The sequence below is a fragment of the Anser anser genome, assembly GCF_964211835.1.
Source record: "Anser anser genome assembly, contig: HAP1_SCAFFOLD_32, whole genome shotgun sequence".
Lineage (NCBI taxonomy): Eukaryota > Metazoa > Chordata > Aves > Anseriformes > Anatidae > Anser > Anser anser.
This window is the reverse complement of record NW_028154148.1, coordinates 3,009,981-3,022,527: the sequence shown is the minus strand read 5'-3', so window position 1 is coordinate 3,022,527 and position 12,547 is coordinate 3,009,981. Positions and strand designations below refer to the sequence as shown.

At 49.4% G+C, this 12,547-nt stretch overlaps 2 protein-coding genes across 2 annotated transcripts in view; one reads left to right on the top strand and one right to left on the bottom strand.

Moving 5' to 3' along the window:
• LOC310890629 (olfactory receptor 14C36-like) overlaps window positions 1-12,547 on the bottom strand; it is a gene marked incomplete at its 5' end in the record, with an annotated part of 63,080 nt that overhangs the window by 7,199 nt on the left and 43,334 nt on the right. The window lies entirely within an intron of this gene.
• Window positions 5,896-10,060, top strand: LOC310890634 (olfactory receptor 14C36-like). Its single transcript, XM_083852946.1, has one exon. It carries the CDS (start codon window positions 8,431-8,433, stop codon window positions 9,358-9,360), a length of 930 nt encoding a protein of 309 aa, XP_083709072.1. The 5' UTR covers window positions 5,896-8,430; the 3' UTR covers window positions 9,361-10,060.

The window sequence follows — 12,547 nt, the reverse complement described above, 5'->3', positions numbered from 1 at the left end:
CAACACTAAACTTGGAGGAGTTGTGGACTCGGATGAGGGTGGAAAGGCCTTGCAGAGAGATCTGGACAGACTGGAGAACTGGGCGATCACCAACCACATGAAGTTTAACAAAAGCAAGTGCCGAGTCCTGCACCTGGGAAGGGGCAACCCTGGCTATACGTACAGACTGGGCAATGAGATGCTGGAGAGCAGCCCTGCAGAGAGGGATCTGGGGGTTGTGGTTGACAGCAAGTTGAATATGAGCCAGCAGTGTGCCCTGGCAGCCAGGAGGGCCAGCCGTATCCTGGGGTGCATCAAACACGGCATTGCTAGTCTGTCGAGGGAAGTGATTGTCCTGCTCTACTCTGTGCTGGTGCGGCCTCACCTCAAGTACTGCGTGCAGTTCTGGGCACCACAGTACAAAAAGGACATTAAACTGTTGGAGAGTGTCCAGAGGAGGGTGATGAAGATGGTGAAGAGCCTAGAGGGGAAGACATATGATGAGCAGCTGAGGTCACTGGGCCTATTCAGCCTGGAGAAGAGGAGGCTGAGGGGGGACCTCATCGCAGTCTACAACTTCCTCATGAGGGGGAGTGGAGAGGCAGGTGACCTATTCTCCGTTATCACCAGGGACAGGACCTGCGGGAACAGTGTCAAGCTGAGGCAGGGGAAGTTTAGGCTGGACAAAAGGAAGAGGTTCTTCACCGAAAGGGTGGTCGCCCACTGGAACAGGCTGCCCAGGGAAGGAGTCACTGCACCAAGCCTGTCTGAATTTAAGAAGAGATTGGACTGTGCACTTAGTCACATGGTCTAAACTTTTGGGCAGACCTGTGTGGTGCCAGAAGCTGGACCTGGTGATCCTTATGGGTCCCTTCCAACTCTGGATATTCTATGATTCTATGATTCTATAATATCCAACCTAAACCTCCCCTGGTGCAACTTTAGCCCACCCCCTCTTCCTATCACCAGACACATGGGAGAATAGACCAATCCCCACCTTGCTACAGCCTCTTTTAAGGTACCTAGAGAGAGCGATAAGGTCGCCCCTGAGCCTCCTCTTCTCCAGGCTGAACAACCCTAGCTCCCTCAGCCACTCCTCGTAAGACTTCTTCGCCAGACCCCTGAGTGAACCGTCTGTGGTTTAATTTGGTAGAGAAAGGTAAAGGAAAAGGTGAAACTGAGGAGCCCATGGGTTAAAGAGGGCTCTGCAATTCCAGAAGGGTTTAGAGGAGCCAGCTGGCAAAGGCACATGAAAGTCCAGTGTGGTTAAGGACAACCTCTCTGAAACCCCACAATTGCGACCTAGTGTAGCACTCGCCTGCCATTTATGCCCTTAGAGAAACCCCACGGTCCTGCCAAAGCACTGCCCTATGCTGCTGAGCCATAACGGGAGATGGAAAGGGGCTAAGCAGCAGAGATCCCCACGGAGTTCAGTCTGCTGCCCACCCTGAGCAGAATGAGCAGAAGGGAACTCCCTGGATGACCAAGGGCACCAAAACCCCTGGCTCTGCAGAGCAGCACCACCAGCTCTATGCCCTCCATCTCCTGAGCCGTGGCTGGCCCCAGCCCGCGGGCTGCTGGGGAGGCCCAGAGCCGCCTTTGTGCCAGCAGCTGCGGTGCCTTGCGAGGGGCTGGGGCTGTGCTGGCCGTGCCCAGAGCCCTGCAGCAGGCTGCGGTGGGCACTGGCCTGGGGCCAGCCCAGCCTGGGCTGCTGGGCTGGGGAGAGGTCCGGGAGGTGGGGAGAGGTGGGCAGGGGCTGGGCTGGGCTGGGCAGTGCCCGGCAGAGGGCACCAGCAGCGTCAGGGAGCGGTGGCAGCATGCAGGGGAGGGCTCCCAGCAGGGCTTGGTGCTGCAGAGCCAGGGCTGGGGAAGGGAGCCCCGAGCTGCAGGGGCAGGGGACACGAGGCCGCTCGGGGCCCTTGCTGGCCTGGGCAGAGCAGGAAGGGGGCCCAGGGCATTCGTCCCCTCACCGCAGCCTGCCACGACCTGCACGGCGCTCACGCAGCGTCCAGGGCCAGGCTCTGCCCCGTGGTGCGCAGGGAGAGGGCAAAGCCTCTCTGGAAAAGAGGCTGAAACCGAAAAAGTTCCCTCCGCTGCCCCGTGGTGTGACAGGGCCAGGGTGGGACAGGTTACCTTTATTTGATGTAGTTCTTGTGTAATTTGCATTGGTGATGGCACAAAAAGAGAGTTCCTTCACCAGTCATGTATATCCTTCTTCATGTTAGGACACAACTCAGTGTCCTTCACTCTGCTTTATCTCACGGATGAACGGGATTAGGTCTCCTTGATTACTCTGAGGCACAGTGCAGTGCTTTTTGCCTTCTGACACTCCAGCACAATGCCTATGACATTCCCTTACTCTGCGCATTGACCTGACGGGTCATTTCACATTTTTCACTTTCATATCCCTAGTTGGAAGGGGATGATTCCCCAAAGTGGGGCAAGCTGATGGGTTCTGCCTCAGCCATTTGAAGTGTCCTGCTCTTGAGTTTTTCAGCCTGAGTTTTCCACAGATGACCTAGGTCGGTAAATGGATATATAGGTGCCTACTACGAAGGAGGGAGAGTGTCTTGGGATCCCAATGGCCATTTTAAATTTAGGTCTAATCCCAAGAAACTGCTGAAGAAGGAATTTGCCTTGAAGGGGTTTCCTGTGCTGGGCTGGGCTGCAGTTTCAAGGAGAAAGAGCACTGCTGGCAGTGGAGGTGCCCGGGAAACATCACCTGTCTCCACCTTATCCAACAACGGGCTCTGGTCTCCTGCAGGTCCTTTCAGACAGCTTCCATTCCAGGGAATTACTCTAAATGCACCAGAGCCTCTGGAGGCCTAATGATTTCATTGAAAGCATAACCAGGAAATGTGATTTCGAGGAAATATTTCAAGTATGAATAAACTACTCTGAAGGCCTTGGCACTGGTTGCTTATGGTCAGACAGCAAAGCTCTGCCTGAATACTCATTTTTTTTTTTAGTACTTTTATTGTATTTATTAGAACTTTAGTACTAATGAAGCACCTACTCATGAGATCAAATGCTTCAATCCCTTCCTTAAAAAGTAATGAAATGTCGTGAAAAGACGTGAAATGTAATTTCTATCATGAAGAAATGTGAATTTCCATCACTTATATTCAACGCAGGAGAAGAAATACTGATAATCTCCTTTACTTGCATTGTCATCGCTTTCTTTATCATGGTGTGTTCCCTCATCTTCCAGGCTCAAAACCTGACTTGATTACACAGTACATGCTGAATGTCCCCTTTCCAGCTGCCTGTCTGGACTTATGCACTTCCCATGGTTCTCCTGCTTTGCCCTCCCCTTACTCTTTGATCATTCAGACCGCTCTCACCAACCCAGTTGCTGCTTTGAGTTTCAGTGAGTTCCAGCTCGCCCATCTCTCAGCACTCTGTCTAATGGTTTCCTTAGCAAGAAACTCAACATTAATCATTGAATTAGTATGATATGGATTAATATTAACACTATTATTTAAAATTTCCTATTAATCAGTGTAAAATATATCATGTACAGTCATCCTTTTGGGAAGGTAAACATCACTGGAGGCAACAAAATGAGGAACTTGAACTTTGTTTTTTTTTGAAAATTGCAGCATGATTTCCTGTTGTTTGCTTTTAGATAGGAAAAACCCTGCTTTTCCTACCTATGCAGGGATCCAAAGGAGAAACCCTAGACCAATATCTATGGGAAAATGATGCTCCAAACTGAAATGCAACAAAATTCAGCCTTTAAAATGTGGAAAGATTTATTTTAGATGCTCTTTGAAATCTTCCTCCTTAACTGCACCATGAGAGCTCTCCAATTAGCTGCACAAGTCCTGAAGACATGACGAAAACTGTGGGAGAGATATGGCTGCTTAGAACTTTGTCTGTTTTAATGAGTTCCATGGTGTATTTTGGTGCTGAGTCAATGTAACTTGGGTACTGAGAGGAGGATGATGCAACTGCTTGAGAAAGTAAAGTCAGAAGGAAAAGTTGAAGTGATTTGGAGTATTAATGGGCCCCACTGAGGGCTGTTCCTAACAAAGCCTCCCCAGGGACTTGTTAGGGCAGATCATTGGAGGCCATGATTGCAGACAGGCAAAGCGCTGTGCTGAGAAAAGTCTTGGTTGGTTTTGGTGAAGCAGAAGGGCCAAGGCCTGACCCCAGCCACTGGGAGGGGAGATCCTGCACCCCCACGTCTGGCTCAGGGCTCTTCTTGGGGTCCGTATGATGCGGTGGGCAGTGTGATGCCACGAACTGAATGAACTTCATTAGGACACCTCCCCACCCCTGCCCAGGGTATCAAGGAAGCAGTGAGGCCCCGTTGCAATGACTATATCTCGTCTCCTCAGAAGCTCTAGACAAAGGGACAAAAAGGTCAGGGCTGTTGGGGCCTTCCATTCTTGCCAGCAACCTCTGCCTTCTCCTCTGCAGGCTTTCCTATGCTGTTCCAGACTTTAGTCTGGACACTTTAGTGCAACTTTAGTCCAACTTTAGTTTAAAGACATTAGGAAGAAGTTCTTTATTAAGAGGGTGATGAGGAACAGGCTGCCCAGAGAAGTTGTGGATGCCCCATCTCTGGAAGTTTTGAAGGCCAGGTTTGATGGGGCTTTCAGCAACCTGGTCTAGTGGAAGGTGTCCCTGCCCATGGCAGGGGAGTTGGAATGATGTAATCTTTAAGGTCCTTTCATACCCAAACTGTTCTGTAATTCTGTAAATATGAAACACAGCACCATACCAGCTACTAGGAAGAAAAATTTACTCTTCTGCAGCAAAAACTAGGACAATATTCACTGCTTATTCCATACCATCTCTGTCATGCTCAGGTCCAACACTTTCCAATTAATCACCACCACCCATCTTTTCTGTCTTTTGATATGCTCACAGAAATACCATTTCCTTAGTCTATTTGTGTTTATAATAATAATAATAATAATAAGAAGAAGAAGAAGAAGAAGAAGAAGAAGAAAAGAATAATAATATATTAAGAATAATAATATATTAAGAATAATAATATATTAAGAATAATAATATATAATAATAACAATATATTATTGTTGTTGTTATTGTTTTTATGCTTTTATATCAACCCATAAACTTTTTTTTTTTTTTCCTCCCAGTTCTCTCCTCCATCCCAGTGGATGAATAGCTTTGTAGTGCTGAGCTGCCTGCCGGGTCAAACCACAGCAAGTCTTCTTGGTGCCTAGCGCGGAGCACAAAGGTTGAGATGACAGATCTGACCAGAGTGTTTTAAAAGTAAGTTGTTCTAAGTATTAGATCAGTCTAACAGTTGCTGATCACAATATCGACCTTTTTGATCTGGGGTCTGTTGTGCTTGTTTTCAGAATTGTGTTGTATAGCACATTGCTAACTGTCTGTCTTCCATGTCATGCTGTTCATCAATTCTGGGAGCAGGTTTAAGGTTAATCTTTTGCTGTATTGGGTAACACTGACTTCTGACAGAATAAAATTATTGCCCCCTCAATACCTCAGGAATCATCTATTCATTTCTTAAAAATTATTTAGAATTACACTCTTTTATACTCTTTGCCTTTTCTCCTCGGGAAGTAAATCTATGCAGGGCGGGTGGTGATGGTGGGTGGAACTGGGATGGACAGTGGGGGGTACTTTTCCCCACTTCTTCCCTCTCCCTTTCTCCTGCACCTCCCCCTTCTCCTCCAGGACAGGCATATAGCCTGTCCAAAGTCACTCCAAACATTGCAACAAGCATTGCAGGCACTCCAGATCCTGAGGTGCACCCAAAGTTAAACCGACCCCTGTGACAGGCCCTAGAGCCACTTCCAAACCTGTGATGGGCCCTGCAGCCACTCCAGCCCCTGAAATGGACCCCATGGCTGGGCCAAAGAACCAGCCTGTGCCAGTATCGGTTGCCTCTCTATGAAAGAGAAAACAGTGGGTGTGGAAGTCAGTTTTTCTTTAGAAAGGAAAGAAACTCCTACCCAGACAAGAAAGGAGGAAGAAGATAAGGCAGGTTTCTCCAAAGCTGGGCCACCATGGAAGCAGGAGGACAAAGAAGAAGAGATCATATAAGCATCAGAAACCAACTGGTCCCTATCCCAGTGTTAGCTAGGAGATATGGGAAAAGATTTCAGCCACCATCTTAGTGAGCACATTGTCACCTGGCTGCTCCAGAGCTGGGAGAACAGGGCCAATAGCCTGGAATTAGAGGGCAGGGAAGCCAAACAGCCGGATTTTGATTGACAAAGCCATTGCAAAAGGACACAAGGAACTTAATCCTGTTATGCTTGAACGAAAGGTATTCCTTCAAGAAAGATCTTGTATGTCAACCAGGAAAGTGAATCAACATGGAGAGGGGTAACCTGTACCTGAAGGAATTAGCCATGTTGGAGGTGATTGATAGTAACCTAGACAACAAACAGCTGTGCAAAGATCCAGATTAAGTTACGTGCACACGACCCATGTGGCAGAAGTTTGTACAGAGCGCACCATCATCATATGCCAACTCATTGGCAGTAATGACCTGGAAAGACCAAGAGGAACCCACATGGATGAATCAGCTAGCCAACTCTGGCATTACAAAGAAAGTCTTTCTTCTTCCTATGGGCCTGTGTCTCATCTACAGAGAAACTTTCTCATGAGTTCCAACAACTATAAGAGGATACATCTTCCTCCCCACCTGCACGAACCAATAGCTCAGCTATCAGGTGTAAGTATCCATCTGCCCAAGAAAGTTGATATAGTGGGTGCATACTACGTGCAACCCTGTGGTTTTAACTGTGTGACCATGAGAAGGCCATGAGAAAATGGGATGCCAAAATCTACCTCCATCCTAGAGGCATGGATACATGAAGTGCAAGTGGCCAGGTTCAGGGGGACCCCTGCTTGGGGAAAGGCTGGGCATCGGTCAGTCTGTGATGAGCAATTGCATTCTGCATCACTTGCGTTATACGTGGAATAATAATAATAATAAAATGTGTTATTCTTTATTATTATTGCTACTGTTATTCTTATATCTTTATTTTCTGTCTTGTTAAACTGTCTATATTTCAACAAATAAGCTTTTGAGTGGTGGGTGTGATCTAACAGCTCGGTATTGCTTCGGTGCCTGACAGGTTAAAGCACAACATGTTTGACAACAACAGTTCAACGGCACAAATCACACTTGTAAAAGTCATCTCTCCTGTGTTCAGAGAAGGGCAGTCGGTGATGACTTCAGTCTGCTTGAAACACCACAGCCCAGCAGAGACCCTGCTGCCTTCGGGAGCTGTCAGCCCTGAGGCCTTGGGGACACCTCGAGGGAGCCCAATGGCACAGAGCCAGCGATGCCATGGTCGGGTGCTGTGCTGCTGAGCTGGGCCGGGCTCCTGGGCCCAAGGGGAGCTCGTGGCAAGTGGGCAGCGCTGCAGAGAGACAGCTGTGCCCAGGAGCAGCTCCTGTGCACAGCGCAGCAGGGCTGGGGGCTCTGACCGCAGCTGGCACGGGGACAGGAGAGAAGGAGAGAGGGCTTGGAGGCAGTGAGGAGCGCAGCAACAGAGGGCAGCGTGTGGCAGGACAGATCTGCAGGCTGTTGGCACTGTGAGTCTCTGGCAGCAGGGCCATGCAGGTGGGGTTGCCAGAGGGGTCTTCTACAGCTGGCACATCCGATGGCTGATAGCGGCTGTTGGGATGTCTGTTTCTCCAGCGAGGAGTAGAAGATGCTTTAGTGAATGGCATTTATAAGGAGGCATTTGAAGGGGAAGACTGAGGCTTGGTTAATCTGAGATTTTTGGATTCTGTGCTTTCAGATTCCTGTTGTGGAGGGGAATCTGAGTGAATCTGAGCACATAGACTGTGGGATGGGGTCTGTGAGCATGGACAGGGAGGAGACGTGGGGACACAGAAGCGGCTCGCAGCAGGGACACGGGCAGGCAGCAGGGACATGGGCAGGCGGTGAGAGGGAGCTGCTGCCAGAAATGCTGTGCGAGGGAGGGCTCAGGCACCTCCCTGGGACAATCGCTGCTCTCCTCTCCCACCAGTATAGGGCAGCTGAGACCAGAACTGATGGACAGACTGGCTGTGCTCTCTGAAGTACACTCTGCACCAGAGGAATAGTATCTGTGACACTGAGGATCCACAAGGTTTCACTTGTAGTGCAGCAGGAATGACAGTATAGAAAAAAGAAATCGCCATAGCCCTTGTCTGCCGTTAGGGGACTTGGGAGTAAAAATTTTTTCACATCAAGAGTTAAAATAATCTGAGAATACTCCATGTTCCTCTTTACTTCTTTTTATAGGTAAGGACTGTTAACTACACTGCCCACAGCAGAGTCCCCTCCTCCCAGGGACAGCCTCAGGCAGCCCCAGTCAGAGCTCGTGAAAAGCACCTGCCTAATGTCTGGTTAATAGGCTGAAATTGAATCACATATTAACAGACAATTCTGTTGTCTGTTCTTACTGGCTTTTCCCTCTTTGGTCAGAACCCCATGCCCAGAACCAGCAAATGCCCAACAACAGCTCTGTGAGCGAGTTCCTCCTGCTGGCATTCGCAGACACGCGGGAGCTGCAGCTCCTGCACTTCGGGCTCTTCCTGGGCATCTACCTGGCTGCCCTCCTGGGCAACGGCCTCATCCTCACCGCCGTAGCCTGCGACCACCGCCTCCACACCCCCATGTACTTCTTCCTCCTCAACCTCGCCCTCCTCGACCTGGGCTGCATCTCCACCACTCTCCCCAAAGCCATGGCCAATGCCCTCTGGGACACCAGGGCCATCTCCTATCAAGGCTGTGCTGCACAGGTCTTCTTTTCTGTCTTCTTGGTTGGAGCAGAGTATTCCCTTCTCACCATCATGGCCTACGACCGCTACGTTGCCATCTGCAAGCCCCTGCACTACGGGAGCCTCGTGGGCAGCAGAGCTTGTGCCCAGATGGCAGCAGCTGCCTGGGGCAGTGGCTTTCTCAATGCTGTCCTGCACACGGCCACTACATTTTCCCTGCCCCTCTGCCAAGGCAATGCTGTGGACCAGTTCTTCTGTGAAATCCCCCAGATCCTCAAGCTCTCCTGCTCGGATGCCTACCTCAGGGAAGCTGGGGCACTTGCGTTTAGTGTTTCTTTAGTCTTTGGTTGTTTTGTCTTCATAGTGGTGTCCTATGTGCAGATCTTCAAGGCTGTTCTGAGGATGCCCTCTTCTCAGGGCCGGCACAAAGCCTTTTCCACGTGCCTCCCTCACCTGGCCGTGGTCTCCCTCTTTATCAGCACTATCATGTTTGCCTACCTGAAGCCCCGCTCCGTCTCTTGCCCATCCCTGGACCTGCTGGTGGCAGTTTTATATGTGGTAGTACCTCCAGCAGTGAACCCCCTCATCTACAGCATGAGGAACCAGGACCTGAAAGACACACTGAAGAAAATGCTTCTAGTGGTAATATTTACTTAGCAATGATTTGGCTATCTCACTTTTCTAGTTTTACTCAAGTTAATCTGAGCCAAATTTTACCTTTATGTGTAGTATTGTTTGTAATTCTGTTTGCAGTTAAATATTTGCTTTCATTCCTCTTTTCCAGATGACCAACCCTCTGTTTGACTGAGATTTTTTCTGTAAACATGTTTATTCCTAAATGACACCTGGCCTCCATTGTGGCATCTGGGTACTAAAAGTGAAGTTGCTCAGTGCTCAGGGCTCTTCTTCCCAAACTGGAGTGCAGAAGATGCTCAGGGAATGCCAGGCTCAAGGCCTCACTCATGTGCTTGGGTGCCACCTGGACACAGGGGATGGAGGGCACAGGGTGCTGGGTGGGGGAGTCAGGGCTGGACTGAGTCGTCACTGGTGGATTCCCAGTGCCCCTTGAGGCCCTGACTGGTCAAGAAGCAGCTTCCTGGGATTGAAACGTGACAGGGCTGGCGGCATCAGGGAGGTATCGGGAGCCACCAGGATACCCTAAGGGTTCTCCTGGGATGCCGTGTGCCTTGTGTTGGGTGGGCAGCGAGTGGGTCTTCACAGTAAAGCCAAGCCAAAGGATGCACGGGCTGATGGGAGCTCTGCAATGCCAGGACACACAGCGAGGCCACAGCACAAAGGTCTCAGAGACCTTCAGTGAACAAGCGGAAAGGACCTAGACTGGGTGAGCAGGCAAGGACCGGGAGGTGGGGAGAGGTTGGCAGGGGCTGGGCTGGGCTGGGCAGTGCCCGGCAGAGGGCACCAGCAGCGTCAGGGAGCGGTGGCAGCATGCAGGGGAGGGCTCCCAGCAGGGCTTGGTGCTGCAGAGCCAGGGCTGGGGAAGGGAGCCCCGAGCTGCAGGGGCAGGGGACACGAGGCTGCTCGGGGCTCTTGCTGGCCTGGGCAGAGCAGGAAGGGGGCCCAGGGCATTCGTCCCCTCACCACAGCCTACCAGGACCTCCACGACGCTCACGGAGCATCCAGGGCCAGGCTCTGCCCCGTGGTGCACAGGAAGAGGGCAAAGCCTCTCTGAAAAAGAGGCTGAAACTGAAAAAGGTGCCTCTGCTGCCCCGTGGTGTGACAGGGCCAGGGTGGGACAGCTTACCTTTATTTGATGTAGTTCTTGTGTAATTTGCATTGGTGATGGCACAAAAAGACAGCTCCTTCACCAGTGATGTACATCCTTCTTCATGTTAGGACACCACTCAACGTCCTTCACTCTGCTTTATCTCACAGATGAACTGGATTAGGTCTCCTTGATTACTCTGAGGCACAGTGCAGTGCTTTTTGCCTTCTGACACTCCAGCACAATATGTGTGACTTTCCCTTACTCTGCGCATTGACTTGACGGGTCATTTCACATTTTTCACTTTCAAAACCTCAGTTGGACGGGGACCATTTCCAAAGTGAGACAAGTTGATGGGTTCTGACTCAGCCATTTGAAGCGTGCTATACTTGAGTTTTTCAGCATGAGTTTGCTAGAGATGACCCAGGAAGGTAAACGGGTGTTCAAGTGTCTCGTAGGAATAAGGGGTATCATGGGTTAAGTAGGAATAAAAATATCATGGGTTTCCAACAGGCATTTCAAATCTAGAGCAGTCCCAGGAACCCACTGAAGAAGGGATCTGTCTTTGAAGGGGTTTCCTGTGCTGGGCTGGGCTTCAGTTTCAAGGAGAAAGACCACTGCTGGCAGTGGAGGTGCCCTGGGAACTCCACCTGGCTCCACCTGATTTTCCCAAAGGGCTCCGGTCTCCGGCAAGACTTTTCTGACATCTGCTGGTGCAGGAAAATGCCTCAAACACAACGGGGCCACAGGAGGTTTTCCCTGGTTATACTTATTTTCACACAGCAAAGTTCTGCCTCAATGCCCAGTAATTTATTTTAGTACTTAACTAATAAAGCAACTACTCATCAGCTCAAATAACTCAACCCCTTCCATTAAATGTCTCACATGAATGATAATTTCTATTTTGAAGAAATGTGAATTTTCAGGATGTATATCCATCGCAGGAGAAGAAATACTGGTGTTCACCTGTGCTTGCATTGTCGTCGCTTTGTCTATCATGGTGTGCTCCCTCATCTTCCAGGAAGAAAACCTGACTTGATTACACAGACCCTGCCGAATGTCCCTTTTCCAGCTGCCTGTCTGGACCTATGCACTTCCCATGGGTCTCCTGCTTTGCCCTCCCCTTACTCTTTGATCATTCTGACCGCCCTCACGAACCCAGTTGCTGCTTTGAGTTTCAGTGAGTTCCAGCTCGCCCATCTCTCAGCAGTCTGTCTAATGGTTTCCTTAGCAAGAAACTCATCATTTCTCATTGTATTACTATGATATGGATTAATATTAACACTACTATTTAAAATTTCCTATTAATCAGTGTAAAATAAATCTTGAACAGTCATCCTTTTTGGAAGGTAAACATCACTGGAGGCCAAAAAATAAGGTACTTTAAATTTTTTTTTTTTTTTTAAATTGCAGCAAGATTTCCTATTCTTTGTTTTCAAATAGGACAAACCCTGCTCTTTCTACCTAAGCAGGGCTTCAAAGGAGAAACCCTAGACCAATATCTATAGGAAAATGATGCTCCAAACTGAAATGCAACAAAATTCAGCCTTTAAAACGAGGAAAGATTTCTATTAGATGCTCTTTGAAACCTTCCTCCTTAACTACACCATGAAAGCTCTCCAATTAGCTGAACAAGTCTTGAAGACTTGAAGAAAACTGTGGGAGAGATATGGCTGCTTAGGAGATTCTCTGTTTTAATGAGATCCGTGGCGTATTTTGGTGCTGAGTCTATGAAACTTGGGTACTGAGAGGAGAATGATGCAACTGCTTGTGAAAGTAAAGTCAGAAGGAAAAGTTGAAGTGACTTGGAGTATTAATGGGCCCCACTGAGGGCTCTTACTAACAAAGCCTCCCCAGGGACTTGTTAGGGCAGATAACTGGAGGCCATGATTGCAGACAGGCAAAGCGCTGTGCTGAGAAAAGTCTTGGTTGGTTTTGGTGAAGCAGAAGGGCCAAGGCCTGACCCCAGCCCCTGGGAGGGGAGATCCTGCACCTCCACGTCTAGCTCAGGGCTCTTCTTGGGGTCTGTATGATGTGGTGGGCAGTGTGATGCCACGAGAAGAACTTCATTAGGACACCTCCCCACCCCTGCCCAGGGTATCAAGGAAGCAGTGAGGCCCC